General features: G+C 47.1%; 1 protein-coding gene across 1 annotated transcript in view; it reads left to right on the top strand.

Annotated features, from left to right (window-relative positions):
• The first annotated feature begins 13,400 nt into the window (after window positions 1-13,400).
• The window catches only part of gdf6a (growth differentiation factor 6a), a 27,309-nt gene continuing 23,577 nt past the window's right edge, over window positions 13,401-17,132 (top strand). Inside the window, exon 1 of the mRNA XM_055633710.1 lies at window positions 13,401-13,627. Coding sequence (XP_055489685.1) covers window positions 13,513-13,627 — 115 coding nt within the window. The 5' untranslated portion in view covers window positions 13,401-13,512. The remainder of the gene's footprint in view (window positions 13,628-17,132) is intronic.

The following is a 17,132-nucleotide window of genomic DNA, read 5'->3' as shown; positions in this document are numbered from 1 at the left end:
GTGAGTGACTACATGAAGAAAGCCGTCATCCCACTTGGCTCGTCCTTGCGTTGACTCGCTTTGCGCAAACGAGCCGACCGGCGGCAGCATTCGCGCTGTCCAGCGGTAAGTTTAAACCAACAAGGTAAGTTTTAAACTTACCTCTGGGGTTGGATTTTGTTATGCAGACAACTCATTACAGAGTTTGCCTGCTGGATTGGGGGCGAAGTGTGGACGGGCCGCGGGTAAACCACTATGGATCGCGGGAACCCCAGTCACATACCAGAGGGAATCCCGATCATGACCTCGGGGATACCTGGATACGGACTGCGGGACCCGCTACTGAAGTGCGGTCGAAATTCGCCTCTCGAATTGCTGGCAATGGAGCCAGCAGCGTCGGGCTGATGCCGACAGCACCTAGACAGGCGTTGGAGGTGAGTCATAAAAAATGTATCTCCCTCTCTGCGGAGGGGAGTGTAGGGAAGAGGCCCATTCATTTAAACAAAATTGCCCAGGAGTACCTAGGCAAACCCGTTTGGAGGGTTAGCCACTATTTGATCTCTCGCTCTGAGGAAGGGAGCGCAAGGAGAAAGCCCGCAAACAAGTCGGGCCAGGAGGATTCCGGATGGAGAGGATTACCTCCTTCATGGGTAACGTGTTTAAACGTTCAAACCCACATGGAGCACCTGGTGGAGAGGTGCTCCACAATGATATACTCCAAAGGAGGGAGTTATCAGCCCGGGTATTATAGAGAACCCGCAGGCAGCGGCACCTGCGTCAGGGCTGCACAAATGTCTCCTGCTCTGAGGAGAGGAGCATCCAGGGTCAGTTTCAGTCTGACCCATTGGCAGAATACCCCGGAAGGGGCCAGAGTGCCGGCAAGGGAACAGCGCTATCAGGGTGACATTGGAGAAACCAGCCGCTGAATCCTCTCTTCAGGTAAGACCAGAAGAAGGAAGCAAAAGCTGTCGGACTAATCCAGGTACCAACGACAAGCAAAGCTTCATCAGTAGGCGACAACACACCCCACACCTCCATAGGAGGTAAGCGGTTCACTGAAGCCAGTGGTAGCTTGAAAGCTGGGCATGGAAATATGACCAGAGTCGTCTTTCACAACATACATAGGTTCCAAGCAGACTTGGAATTGGGACCGGATTTGTCTTTGAGGCAGGCCCAGTATTATGGGCAGGATTGCCTTTCAGGACAGGTGACAGATGGAAGTTGTCACTTCATCCAGGTTTAACTCATATGTGCAGTACAGACTTTCAGAATAGTAAATTTTGTTACGGTCTAACAACTGTTTTTATAGGAGATATATGGCAAGCATCGATCTCAAAGATGCATGCTATGCAGTTTCCCATTCACTGGGATCGCCGGAGATATTTGGAATTTATCTGGATGGGTCTACAATAATAGTTAAAGCATTGCAAAATAGGCTAACTTCAGTTCCTAGGTCTATTTACCAAATTTCTAAAATCGGAGCTTGGGCTGCTCAGAGCTGAAGAACATTAGTTATCGCCTGTCTGGATGATGTTAAAAGCTGTTTTTTTGCTAAAAATTCACTGTTATAGGCCCAAAACTATATTTAAGAAATCAGGGTCCCACACCCATCCAGTTAAATTTACGTTGATACCAATCAGAACTACTGATTATTGGGATTTACATTTAACAATCAACTTAACAGGGACTCCGCTCTGGAGCAAGAGATGCAATTAACAGAAGCCTTTAACAACCTCATTGGTTATTAAGCAGCCTTCTATTTTTCAAGTGTAGTTGACAATATAGCAGCTGTGTATCAGCGGTACAAATTGGGCTTTGCATTACCAGAACTCATAACATGCAAAGAATTAAGCTCTCAAGTACCATATAGGTCATTACAAATAAACCTATGCTATTCTCAGCTGAAGCTACCAAAGTCACGATGGTGGCAGTACTCAGCATTGCTCCAGTATTTTTGGTCAGTAATACTCAGTAATTACAGATTGATGCTAGTGCTCAAAAATAAGAAGTATGGAATGCCATCTCCAGTTTCGGAGGCGGATGCGGGTTGCATAAGTTACCGATTTTTCAGTAATTGGTGTCAACTACCTATAACTCAGTGCATTCTATACGTTAAAGGTTATTGTAAGAATGTGCACAATCTGCATGCTTAACTCCAAGTTGATACACTATGGGGGTGGCATATATTAGTCACATGGGTGCTATGAAGTTTAAATATCCTGTGATATTTACCTAATCTCATTTGAAACTACTGTCTCATGTGAAATCAATGATAGCACAGGATGGATGTTGGATTACCAAGTATTTAATGTCATTTTGGCTCGATGGAACACCAAATATCGATATGTTTACATACAGGCTCATTTACCAGCTGCAAAACATGTGGCATACAGTGGCAAGAGATACATTATCGCCACTCGGTGGAGGAATGTTATTGCATGTGCTTTACTCCATTCTGCCTCATCAGTCGTTTTTTGCAATTAATCCAGCAAGATACCTCTTCAGGCCTCAAACTGCCTGACTGGCATACCGCTAATGTAGGGAATAATGTGGTCACACATTCACAACAATACGTCTAGATCACAGAGCCTCAAAGGCTTCCAACGAAACAATGTTTGTTAGTAAAAAAAAAAATATATATATATATATATATATAAACTTCATAAGAAGTTTAGTTCTACCATCTCCAGGTGGTAAAACGGGGTTTTGGCGAATGCAGGAGTCAATACTAATATTTTCAACACGCACTCCACTGGGGCTGCTACCACATCAGCTCAAAGGATTGTGTACGTTTCCATTGGACCACATCCTAGCAGCTGCAGGATGGTCAAACGAACATACTTTACCAACTTTAAATACAACCCGTTGCCAAATCGGGGGTATTTGCCAACTCCATTGTTTGACTGTTTATAGTTTCCTCTGGATGAAAGGGGTCACTATTATTTTCATTGGATGAGTAAGCATCAGCATAACAAACCAAGCCATGTCTGAATGCATGAATCTTTTTTCACATCCATGGTCACTTCATGCAGTATGTAACGCATGGATTCGTTTTCGGCATGAAATCACAGAGCTTTGAAATCTTCACGTAGTCACTCACGTGACTCCGAAGTAAAATAAAACGATGAGTGATTCCGCTCCCACCCTCATATTATCAAGGTCATATGGTAGTTCTAGTTCTCAAAATTTTACTATGTTCAGGTCGACTACTTGTTTCTGTGATTCCATACCGCTGCTTTGAAGTATGACGCGCCAAGTGGGATGACGGCCTCATAAAATCAAGATCAAACTTCAAACTGGTTCTCGTTTAATCTCACTATTTTCTAGTGTCTATTGTCCAGGTTAATCAAGCTATTAAACTCGGCTCGGACAAAACCCTGAACATTAATAACCCATTATCTGTTATTTGCACTTCATCAGTTTATTTATTCATGTGTGTATATATTTATATAATGGTATATGGACACACTGATCTGTTTTGTAGTCAATGCCTACTATGTTCTGTTGTGCTGAAGCAAAGCAAGAATTTCATTGTCCTATCAAGGACACATGACAATAAACTCACTTGACTTGACTTGAAATCTTCTAATCGGAGGTAGACACAAAATGCTAGAGAAACTCAGCGGGACGGGCAGCATCTCTGGAGAGAAGGAATGGGTGGCGTTTCGAGTCGAGTCCCTTCTTCAGAGTCTCGAAACGTCACCCGCTCCTTCTCTCCAGAGATGCTGCCTCTGTCCCGCTGTGTTACTCCAGCATGTTGTGTCTATCTTTGGTGTCAACCAGCATCTGCAGTTCCTTCCTGCACACTTCGGATCAGAGGCTTTTCGTCATCCAGAAATGTTGCATATTATTGCGGATAGCTGGCGGTAGAAGCTTGAGTTTGATTAGAATTCGAAGCAGATCTGGGAGAATCCTTCAAGTCAGAAGAAGGGTCTCGACCCGAAACGTCACCTATTCCTTCTCTCCATAGATGCTGCCTCACCCGCTCGCTGAGTTTCTGCAGCATTTTTGTCTACCTTCAAGTAAATAACAAGTTCAATAGCATCTGCAAAGAAAAATAAAGGACGTTTACATAGAAGGAACTGCAGATGCTGGTATACAACAAAAAAAAAGACAGAAAGTGCTGGAGTGACACAATGAGTCAGGCATAATTTATGAAGAACATGGAAATGTGGCATTTCGGGTCGGGCCATTTTTCTTTTAGGCTGAAGAAGGGTCTCGACGCGAAACGTCACCTATTCATTCGGTCCACAGATGCTGCCTCACCCGCTGAGTTTCTCCAGCATTTTGTCTGCCTTTTAGTTTAGCTCAGTTTAGATTTGTTCAATTTAGAGATACAGCACGGAAACGGCCCTTCTGCCCACCGAGTCCGCCTTGACCTGCGAACCCCGCACAATAGAACAATCCTACACACACACACGAGGGACGAGTTACCATTTACAGCAGCTGAAGAGCCTGCAAACGTACATGTCTCTGGGCCGTGGGAGGAAACTGGAGCACCCGGAGAAAACCCACGAACTCACGTGGAGAACGTACAAACTTTTTAATGCAGACAGCACCCGTAGTCAGGGTCAAACCGGGGTTTCTGGCGCTGTGAGGCAGCAACTCTACCGCTGCGCCTCTTCTTCAGCATGTTTACGGTTCAATAAAAGCTCCTTGTGAGGCTGAGACCAGTCCTAAGGGCATGGAAACATAGAAACATAGAAAATAGGTGCGGGAGTAGGCCATTTGGCCCATCGAGCCAGCGCCACCATTCAATATGATCATCGCAACAGACAATAGACAATAGACAATAGACAATGGGTGCAGGAGTAGGCCATTTGGCCCTTCGAGTCAGCACCGCCATTCAATGTGATCATGGCCGATCATTCAAAATCAGTACCCGGTTCCTGCTTTCTCCCCATATCCCCTCGATTCCGTTACCCCTATATCCAACTCTCTCTTGAATACATTTCGTGACTAAAACAAGGACAGTGAGTGAATGAGGGGTAAAGGCTACAGATCTCGTCTGCCACACTCTGCAATGGTAAAGCAGCTGTTGAGGTTAATACCTGGTGAACAGATTCCTTCTACGGCAGCCTTGTTCACTTCGATGCTCCTTGCAGTGTTTTTCATTGCCACTCCTCCCCAGATATATTCTCATCCGGCCATCACAACTGAACAGCTGCCCTTCCGTTTTCTTTTCAGAAAATATACTACCGAATCCCACACGTTTTTCTTTGGATCTTAATGATAGGAGCAGAATTAGGCCATTCGGCCCATCAAGTCTACTCCACCATTCAATCGTGGCTGATCTATCTCTCCTAACCCCATTCTCATGCCTTCTCCTCTTTACCCCCAGACACCCGTACTAATCAAGAATCTATCTATCTCTGCCTTAAAAATACCCACTCTTGGCCTCCACAGCCTTCTGTCGCATTGAATTTCACAAATTCCCCATCCTCTGGTAAAAAAAAAATCCTTCCTAAAGAGACGTCCTTTAATTCTTAGGCTATGGCCTCTAGTCCTAGACCCTCCCACGAGTGGAAATATCCTCTCCACATCCACTCTATCCAAGCTTTTCACTATTCAATAAGTTTCAATGAGGCCCCCTTCCCCCTCATCCTTCTAAACTCCAGCGAGTACAGGCCCAGTGCCGACAAACGCTCATGATATGTTAACCCACTAATTCCTGGGATCATTCTCGTAAACCTCCTCTGGACCCTCTCCAGAGCCATCAAACGTTGCCCATTTCCTTCGCTCCATAGATGCTGCTGCTCCCGCTGAGTTTCTCCAGCACTTTTTGTCTACCTTCGATTTTCCAGCATCTGCAGTTCTTTCTTAAACAAGAAGGTACAGGAGCCTGAAAAAGACCACCATGTCGAATAATAGCTTCTTCCCAACAACTATCAGGCTCTTGCACACTGCAAAAGATCAACTGAACTTTGAACAATCCAATTTCAGCCAGGAGGTCGGTTTTTAGACATTAGACAATAGACAATAGATAATAGGTGCAGGAGTAGGCCATTTGGCCCATCGAGCCAGCACCACCATTCAATATGATCATGGCTGATCATTCCCAAACAGTACCCAGTTCCTGCCTTCTCCCCATAGCCCCTGACTCCGCTTCCTTTAAGAGCCCTATCCAGCTCTCTCTTGAAAGCATCCAGAGAACCTGCCTCCACCTGAGGCAAAGAATTCCACAGACTCACAACTCTCTGTGAGAAAAGGTGTTTCCTCGTCTCCATTCTAAATGGCTTACTCTTTATTCTTAAACTGTGGCCCCTGGTTCTGGACTCCCCCAACCGATTCTAGATCTCAGTCCAAACGCTGAATGAAAATGCATCAATAAATACATATGTAAACCGCTAGCGCGCTATCCATACCAGAACTTGAAGGTGGAAAATTGTCACAACGCAACATCACACCGAAAGTCAGCACTAAACGATGGACGACATCACTTGCATCGAGCAGTTGATGAATTTGCACTGACATTTTATTTTTCAGGAGCGAAAATAAGCAACAACAAGTATTATATGGATATCACTAAAGGCGTTTGCCACTTTGTTTAAGTAAAACACAAAGATCTGGAGTAACAACGGGGCAGGCAGCATCTTTGGAGAAAATGTAATCCTTTTTCAGACTGAAAGTGTAGAACTGTGGAATTATCTGCCTCAGAGGTGGAGGCAGGCACTCTGGATGCTTTCAAGAGAGGGCTAGATAGGGCCCTTGAAAATAGCGGAGTCAGGGGATATGGGGAGAAGACAGGAACGGTGTAATGATTGGCGATTGTCAGCCATGATCACATTGAATGGCGGTGCTGGTTCGAAGGGCCAAATGGCCTACTCCTGCACCTATTGTCTATTGTCTATTGTCTATGGTCTATTGTGTAACTCCCGTCGGAGAGAACAACATTTCTTCAGAGTAGGCATTCTTTGACTTTCAATCTGAAGAAGGGTCGCGGCCCCAAACGTCGCCTATCCATGTTCTCCAACATATAATCTAATGTGGAGAACATGTTATCTTAACATGGGGGGGAGGGGGGGGGGGGGGGGGGATAATAGTCTTTACACTATTATTGTTTGTTTTTTTGTACTGATCTTTTTTACTGTTTACTATAAGTGTTCACTGAACATTGTGTTTACATAGACACAAAAAGCTGGAGCAACTGTGTAGGAGGGAATTGCGGATGCTGTCTTATACCGCTCATAGGTACAGAAAGCTGGAGCAACTCGGTCTGAAGAAGGGTTTCGGCCCGAAGCGTTGCCTATTTCCTTCGCTCCATAGATGCTGCCGCACCCGCTGAGTTTCTCCAGCAGTTTTGTCTACCATCGATTTCCCAGCATCTGCAGTTCCTTCTTAAACAAGCTGGAGTTTAACTCAATGGGTCAGGCAGCATCTCCGGAGAAAAGGAATGGGCGACGTTTCGGGTGGAGATCTTTCTTACATTGCTGTTGTACTGCAGCAATAATTTAGTTCATTCGGGACACGTAAAAATAAAACATTCTGGACTCTTATAACTCTGGACGTGATGTCAGGTTCTCCAGAAGTAATGAAAATTAGTTAAAATGCGCCTTTCTAACAACCGAAATGCTCCATCGTGTAGGAAGGGACGGTAGATGTTGGTTTACGCTGAAGATAGACACGAAATGCTGGGGTAACTGAATGGGGCAGACAGCATCAGTCTGAAGAAGGATCTCGACCCAAAACATCTATTCTATTCCTTCTCTCCAGAGAAGCTGCCTGTCCCGCTGAGTTACTCCAGCTTTTTGTGTCTATCTTCGGGTTAAACCAGCATCTGCAGTTCCTCCCAACAAATTATATTTAATTTAGTTTAGAGATTCAAGTTCAAGTTCAAGTGAGTTTATTGTCATGTGTCCCTGTATAGGACAATGGAATTCTTGCTTTCCTTCAGCACACAGAACATAGTAGGCATTTACTACAAAACAGATAAGTGTGTCCATATACCATAATATAAATATATACACACATGAAAAATAAACTGATAAAGTGCAAATAACAGAAAATGGGTTATTAATAATCAGAGTTTTGTCCGAGCCAGGTTTAATAGCCTGATGGCTGTGGGGAAGTAGCTAGTCCTGAACCTGGTTGTTGCAGTCTTCAGGCTCCTGTACCTTCTCCCTGAAGGTAGCAGGGAGATGAGTGTGTGGCCAGGATGGTGTGGGTCTTTGATGATACTGCCAGTCTTTTTGAGGTAGGTATACGGATGGGATTGGTTTAGAGGTATATGGGTCAAACACTGGCAGAGTTTACAGGATGTCAAAGGATTCATGTCAGCACCAGAAACTAATTTGAAATACACGACTTGGCAATTGAATTTTGGTTGCTTCTCCGTGCAATAATACCATGGATGCCTTTCTGCATCTTACATGTTGCCACCAGATGGGGGAATCGTTTAATATTTCGGCAGTTTCAGGGCTGAGTCCACCTGCAACAGCCTACAGCCGAGCCGTGAACATTGACGATGCGTTGGTCACTTGAGCTAAATGAGTGGAAACTCATAAAAAATTATATATAAGCTTATATATATAATAACATATATATATATATACTGAACTAGACTCTTTATATATATACACACTGAATATACACACTAAACTTTTTTGAGGACGTGAGGATAGGACGTAAAAGCAGGAACGGGGTACTGATTGCGGATGACAGAGGCTCTTAAAGATAGCGGAGTTAGGGGGATATAGGGAGAAGGCAGGAACGGGGTACTGATTGGGGATGATCAGCCATGATCACATTGAATGGCGGTGCTGGCTCGAAGGGTCGAATCGCCTACTCCTGCGGTCTATTGTCCATTTTCAAGTGTCTAAATAACTCCTTAAAGTCCAGGAATATTAAAAAAAAACATTAAAAAACGAGCAAATCATGAAGTGCAGGTGGATATATATATATATATATTTGTGTGTGTGTGTGTGTGTGTGTGTGTGTGTGTGCGTGTTTGTGTGCGTGTTTGTGTGTGCATATATATATATACACACACACACACACACACACACACACAACACACAACACACACACACACACACACACACACACACACACACACACACACACACACACACACACACACACACACACACCGTGGGACAGGGAAAATCAAATATCATAAGTCCATACCGAAGATAGGCACAGCATACGTCATTCCCTGTCCCACGGTACGAGTTCATTCCAAAAGCTCCCCCGAGTTTGCCCTGATTCGAACTCGGAGATTTACGGTAATGGCCATTCGTCGGTACTCGGGGCTCTCGTGGACGTGTTGAAAAATCTTCACGAGTCTTCCCGAGCTTAGCGAGCCTTCCCGAGTACCTGCCGTTAGCGTTACGAGCAGCTAAGAAACTTCCCCGAGCTCCGACGTACCCGCTACGTTCATTCTCTGTGCTTACCCCGAGTTTGATTTTTTTTAAACTCGGGAGAGTTGCAATGAACCCGTACCGTGGGACATGGATACGGTTGATAGTTGTGTATCCAGGTATAAAGTAAAACTGTGACACAAGAAACAGCAGATGCTGGAATCTGGAGCAAAGGATCACAGAACGCTGGAGGAACTCAGCGGGCCAGGCAGCTTCTGTGGAGGGGGATGTTTTGGGTCGCGACAAAGTCATTCAGTGACAAGGGCGAATGGATTATTTTACAATACGCCTTTAAATCTTAATTCCAAACCTGACGTATCACAAATCGTTTGATATTTGCATTAGTCTCAAATATCCATCTGAGCGGATAAGTAAAACTAAATCGGTGGCCCTGCTTTCAGAACAAGTCTGTCTGTCATCGAATATTTCCCATGCTTGTTATTTCTCTCTGGAGATTCCGCACACATTAAGCCACACATCAAAGATATATATTACTTTGAAAATAGATATAGTCACGTCTTTTTTTTTTATTGCATCGTGTTTATTGCACCATCATGTCTTAATAGTGCAATTTTGATTAAACTTAAACACGAGGGACCCCGATTATAGTAACAATACTTCCCTGGGAAAAAAGTCACTTTTATTGGATCTCCAGGGAACCACAGATGGTGGAACCTCGAGTAAATCACACAATGCTGGAAGAACTCTGCGGGTGGGGCAGCCTCTGTGGAAGGGGTGGCCAAGCTACGATAATGAGGGTGCATTGAACTGCAGATGCTGGTTTATCAAATAAACACACAAAGTGCTGGAGTAATTCAGCGGGTCAGGCAACATCGCTGGAGAACAGGAGAACAGTTTGGGACCCTTCTTCAGACTGATTGCAACATGGGAGAGAGAGATGGGAAATGAACTGCAGGTAGAAACATATAACATAGAAAAATAGGTGTAGGAGTAGGCTATTCGGCCCTTCGAACCAGCACCGCCATTCAATGGGATCATGGCCGATAATATCAGTAACCCGTTCCTGCTTTTTCCGCATATCCACTGATTCCTTTAGATCTAAGAACTAAATCTAACTCTCTCGTGAAAGTTTATGAAAAAAAACACAGTGCTGGAGTCACTCAGCAGGTCAGGCAGTATAGGGACCCCCAACGACAGATCTTGTGTGTGGGTATGAGGGAGGGGGATTGGAAAGCGGGAGGAGAAGTGGGGAGCAGGACAAATCCTGGCAAGTGGTGGGTACAGGAGAACGGGGATTTTAGATTGTCATTAATATCCACCCAGAGCCACCTTGCTCGACTTGCCACCTTTATCCAAATTGCCAGTCTGTGCCCCCCCCCCCCCACCTCTCTTCCAGCTTGCCCCCCCCCCCCCTCAATCTGAATCTGAAAAAAACGGTCCAGACCCGAAACGTCGCCTATCAATGTTCTCCAGAGATGCTGCCTGACCAGCTGAGTTACTATTATTTTATTATCTGTTTGTTTATCACACACACACACACACACACACACACACACACACACACACACACACACACACACACACACACACACACACACACACACACACACACACACACACACACACACACACACACACGTACGCACACACACACACACACACACACACACACACACACACACACACACACACACACACACACACACACACACACACACACACACGGACGAACACACAGACACACACACAGCCGAACAGACGGCCACACACACACATTCACACGGATGAACACACAGGGGGGGGGGCGGGGGCGCTGCGGCGGCATCATCAACTCACACTAACCACCCCCAAACACACAGGCGGGGGGGGGGGGGGGGGGGGGAGGGAGGGGGGGAGACAGGGAGGGAGGGGGGAGAGGGGGAGGAGGAAAGGGGAGATATTGGGGAGGGAGAGGAGAGCGGGGTGGGGAGAGGGAGGGAGGAGGAGTGTGGGGAGTGGGAGGTGAGAGGGGAGGGCAGGAAGGGGTGGAGAGATTTAGGGGGTGGGAGGGAATGTTAGAGGTGGAGAGAGGGGATGAGGGGAAGGAGAGAGGGTAGGGGGAAGGGAGGGGGGTGTTAGTGGAGAGAGGGGATGTGGGGAAGGGGAGAGAGGGGTAGTAGGGAGGGGAATGGGGGGGGGGGGGGGGAGGGGGGGAGGGGGAAGAGGGGAAGAGTGGGGAGGGGGGAGCGGGGAGTGGTGCAAGAGAGAGGGGGAAAGGGTGGGGGGGGGAGGTGGGGTGAAGAGGGGTGTGAGAGGCGAGAGGAGGGGGGGGAGAGAGGGGTGGGGAGGGGGTGATTTGGGGGTGGGTGAGGGGGGGGAGGGGGGGGAGGAGGAGAGGGTGGGAAGAGGAGAGATGGGGGTGGGGGAGCGGGATGGGGGGGGTGGAAATGGGTGGTGGGGGAGTGGTGGATGTGGAAGAATGGGGAGTGAGGGGGGGAAGAGCTGTAGGGGGAGTGGTGGGTGGCAGTGGCCAGAAACACACACACACACACCACACACCACACACACACACACACACAACACACACAGACACACACACACACACACACACCACACACACACACACACACACACACACACCACACACAGGGGGTAGGGGGAGTGGATAATAGGAGAGAGAGGGATAGGGGGGTAGGGAGGAGGAGATAGATGCTGGCGTAGCAGTGATTCAAAAAGACCGAATCTGGCACCCATAAATACCCAGCCAGATAACACACACACACACAGCGATAGGAGATAGATAGCAGCATCTCTGGCGAGAAGGTATACGTATGTATGTACATGTCTGTCATATGTGTGTGAATATGTACATAGAATAAACTCAGCACACACATCTCTGGCGAGAAGGTATATATGTACACACACACACACACACACACACACACACACACACACACACACATATATATATACACACACACATACGTATATACACACACACACACACACACACACACATATATATATATACACACACACACATATATAAATATGAATATATATATATTATAATATCGAACTTTGTTTGTTGACCATAGTTTTTACAGAGTACTGTGTTTACATATTTGTAATGCTGCTGCAAATACTAATTGCATTGTTTCGTTTCGGGACATATGACAACAAGACTCTGTTGACTGGACCCTCCAGCGCTCTCTCTCGCTGCGCCACCCCTCCCTCGCCGCCGGGGGGCGCTCGGGGTGCGGGGCGCTCGGCCAATGGTCAGGCGCGTTGACGTGCGTGTGGGGGCGGGTGACGTCAGACGCCGGGCGGAGGGAGGGCGGGTGACGTCAGACGCCGGGCGCAGGGAGGGCGCGGGGAGGGCGGAGCGCTGCTTAAGCGGGACGTGCCCCTTGCACAGAGGCGCATTCGGGATGGGTCCGCTCCGAGCCGCTGCCCTTCTCCTCTGCTCGGTCAACTGCTGGTGGGATTTACAGTGCGTGGAGCCCGCTGCCTTGTCCCCGTCCCCGGCTCCTTCTTCTCCTCCCTCCACCTCCTCTCCCATATCCTCATCCAACACCTTCTCCACCTCTCCCTCCACCCCCACTTCCTCTCCCATCTCCTTATCCACCTCTACCTCCACCCCCACCTCCTCCTCTCCCATCTCCTCATCCACCTCTCCCTCCACCCGCATCTCCTCCTCTCCCATCTCCTCATCCACCTCTACCTCCACCCCCACCTCCTCCTCTCCCTCATCTCCTCACCCACCACCTCTCCCTCCACCCGCATCTCCTCCTCTCCCATCTCCTCATCCACCTCTCCCTCCACCCCCCACCTCCTCTCCCATCTCCTCATCCACCTCTCCCTCCACCCCCACCTCCTCCTCTCCCATCTCCTCATCCACCTCTCCCTCCACCCCCACTTCCTCTCCCATCTCAACCACCACCTCCTCCACCTCATCTCTCATCACCTCAACCACCTTCTCCACCTCTCCCTCCACCTCTCCCTCCACCTCTCCCTCCCCCCCCCACCTCCTCTCCCATCTCCTCATCCACCACCTTCTCCACCATCTCCTCCTCCACCTCTCTCCTCCGTCTCCTCCACCCTCCTCCTCCTCTCCTCCTCCTCCTCCTCCTTCTCCTCTCCCCCCTCCTCGCTCCGGCAACTGCTGCCTCCAGAGGCGGCTAAGCAGGCCAGACGGGGCCGGCGTGCCCACGCCGCGGTCCCTCACCACTTCATGATGTCAATGTACAGGACTTACTCAGCAGCCGGGAAACTGGGATTAAACGCCAGCGTCTTCCGCGCCACCAAGTCTGCCAACACGATCACAAGTTTCGTGGACGGTGCAGAAGGTTGGTCCTGACCACAAATCCGTTTCCTTATAAAAAAAATGCTAAGATTAAGATCCGATAAAAAAAATGGTATACAGAAGGAGGGAAGATGAATTTCGCCTCCCCAGATGCTGCCTGACTCGCCGAGTCGCTCCAGTACTTGGTAATTTTGCTCACCATTCCAGCCAATTGTGTCTCAATGTCTTGTATACCTCTCCGATTGTCTATAGTTCCTCCGGCACTTGGTGTTTTAGTTTACTTGTGATTGCAACGATGGCCGTCTCCATGTCTCTTAGATCTTTCCAATTGTCCATATAGTTCCTCCAGCCGTGGTATTTGTTTTGCTCAAGATTCCAGCAATTGTGCCTCTTTGTCTTTTTAAACCCTTCCAACTTTGTAAGTTCCTCCAGCACTTGGTGTGTCTTTGTCAAGCATCTGTCTCTCCAACTTTCCACAGTTCCTCCAGCACTCTGTGCGTGTGGGGTTTTTTTGCAAGCAACTATCTCTTCAACTTTCTATTAGTTCCTCCAGCTCTTGTTGTGTTTTTTATTCGCTCAAGATTCGAGGCTCCATGCACCCGAGTTCCCTTTAAACCTCTGCGACGTTCTACCAGCACTTAGTGTTTTCCTGCTTAAGATTCCAGCCGTCCGCCGCGTCCCCACATCTCCTTGTAAAATGTTAACACTTTCTGCCGAGTCCCCTCGTCGTTTTCTTTCACACTTCAGATGGCCAATTTCGGTATAGATGGGATCATTAGTCATTATTTTTACCAGTAGCAATCGGTGTCACTTTGTCGAGACGGGGTGCTCAAATGTAGCTATTCTCTTGAAAGAAGGTTTCAATGGAGCTTTTTATTGGGGGGGGGGGGGGGGGGGGGGGGGGGGGTTATTTTTTGCAAAGTTTAATAAGAATAATGCAAAATTGTCGGTAATGGTTGCTTCTGAAACGATGGGGGGGGGGGGGGGGGGTCAAGCTTAAAGTAGCAGTTTTCTAAAATAACAATCTACACAAAGCGCATGAAACGTTTGATTTAGACAATAGACAATAGACAATAGGTGCAGGAGTGGGCCATTCGGCCCTTCGAGCCAGCACCGCCATTCGATGTGATCATGGCTGATCAGTACCCCGTTCCTGCCTTCTCCCCATATCCCCTGACTCCGCTATCTTTAAATGCCCCATGTAGCTCTCTCTTGAGAGTGTCCAGAGAACCGGCCTCCGCTAAGGCAGAAAATTTAGTATCGCAAGGGTCACTTGTCTCAAATGTATTGGGAAAATATTTGAGCCTTAAAACGAGCGGAGCTCGACGCAACTTTTGTTGGACCCAGGACTATGAGTGAAGTTACGCTAGCAGTGCTACCTGTTACACCGTGCCTGGAAGTGGGTGTATTTTTTTTCCTAAGCGGTTCCCTCCTGCATTCTGCGAATGCCTGGCAAAACATAAGATCCCGGGTCGGGCGGTCGACCACAATATGGTGACCCCGAAAGATCACTTTGAATCCTGCTTTCGTTAAAATGGTATTGATCCTACACTTCAATCTGAAAACTGCACATTGATCTTTTCACAAGGGAGTTCGAGGCGGAAAAAACAGGTACGAGACTCGAGGATTTGTAAAGACGGTGTGTGTATATACTGCTTCAACGGTAGAACTATTGGAAAGTGTCATTCAGAGGTGGCTTATTAGAATCGGGTTACAGATATTGGCGCATTTCTCATTTTCAAGTCAAGAGTGTTTTATTGTCATGTGTCCCAGATAGAACAATGGAATTCTTGCTTGCTGCAGCACAACAGAGTATGTAAACATAGCACATAAACGAGAGAGAAAAAAGTTCAGCGTGTGTCTATACACACACATACACACATACTCAAAAAACAAATATAGTGCGATAATAATATATTCTGTTGTAGTTCAGAGCTTATATGATGTCGTGTTTAATAGCCCGATGGCTGTGGGGAAGGAGCTGTTCCTGAACCTGGACGTTACAATTTGCAGGCTCCAGTACCTTCTTCTTAGTGGCAGGTGTAGCCACAAGCCACACTTCTTGTACAGTGTATATGTATATGTATTCCCACCTCGTTACATCAAACTGAATCCCCGATACATTAATTTGGAACTGAAAACATGCGAATTGTTAATCAGCCCGAATGACGGTAGTAAATTCAATCCTCACTGTAGTCTAGTTTCCTTTCGTTCATTGTCACGTGTACCGAGGTACAGTGAAAAGCCTTCTTTTTTTTGTTTGTTTGTCGCGCTATCCGGTCAGCGTGAAGACTATACATGGTTACAATCAAGCCGTCCACAGTGTTACAGAAGGTACACAAAAATGCTGGAGAAACTCAGCGGGTGCAGCAGCATCTATGGAGCGAAGGAAATAGGCAATAGCCTATTTCCTTCGCTCCATAGATGCTGCTGCACCCGCTGAGTTTCTCCAGCATTTTTGTGTACCTTCGATTTCCCAGCATCTGCAGTTCCTTCTTAAACACAGTGTTACAGATCCAGGATAAAGGGAATAATGTAGTGATGAACTGGATATGCTGCTTTATGCCGAAGATAGACACACAATGCTGGAGTAACTCAGCGGGACAGGCAGCATCTCTGGAGAGAAGAAATGGGTGACGTTTCGGGTCGAGACTTCTAACTCTCTATCTATCTTTGAGGATAAAGTGAATAAGGTTTAGTGCACGGTAAAGTCCGATTAAAGATAGTCAGAGTCCGTTGGTGAAGGAGGACAGATTTAATAATAGACCTACACACCAGGTTACTTCCCAAATGTAATTCAAAAATCATCAAGAACAGATAGGTGGCTGAAGAGGATGATGAACATGGCATGAATACATTTCAAATTGATGGTGATCGCGTCTCTATCTTGAGGGGAAATAAGTACACGGCCCCTTCGGGTTATTTGCCCTCTGGGGTTTCGCTTGCAACTTAATTCCTGCTGCTCACCGATTGGAGTCACAGCGTGGAAACGGGTGTCAGAGGTTACGGGGAGAAGGCAGGAGAAAAGGGGGTTGAGAGGGAAAGATAGATCAGCCACGATTGAAAGGCCGAGTGGGCTCGATGGGCCGAACGGCCCTAATTCTGCTCCAAGAACTTGTGAACGTGAACGTTTGAACACCGGCGCGCGTATCTGCGTGGGGTTTGTTGAACGAAGCATTTCGCAATCAGACGAAAGCAAACCAGGGAATAACGGTAATCAATTTGCTCTTCGAAATGAAATACTTGTTGATCACTAGGAGCACCTAGCGGAAGTTTCCCCCCCCCCCCCCCCCCCCCCCGTTCATAAATCACAACGCAGATTTATTAAGATTTACGAAGACACATTTAATTAATGCCGCAGATTAAATTTCAAACGTCCTTGATCAAATCATGCCGAGAGAGGTTTAAAAAACATAATTAAAATGAGCGATTAACAGAAGTGATGAAAGCGGCAGGATGGGGAAAAAAATCCCAGTTTGTTACCAAACCCTTCCGAAGACCCGTAAACGACATTGACCGGTGCATTAAACTGCTGACTAATCAAAAAC

This window comes from Leucoraja erinacea, chromosome 4 (assembly GCF_028641065.1).
Source record: "Leucoraja erinacea ecotype New England chromosome 4, Leri_hhj_1, whole genome shotgun sequence".
In the NCBI taxonomy this organism is placed as follows: domain Eukaryota; kingdom Metazoa; phylum Chordata; class Chondrichthyes; order Rajiformes; family Rajidae; genus Leucoraja; species Leucoraja erinaceus.
This window is presented reverse-complemented; position numbering and strand designations above follow the sequence as displayed.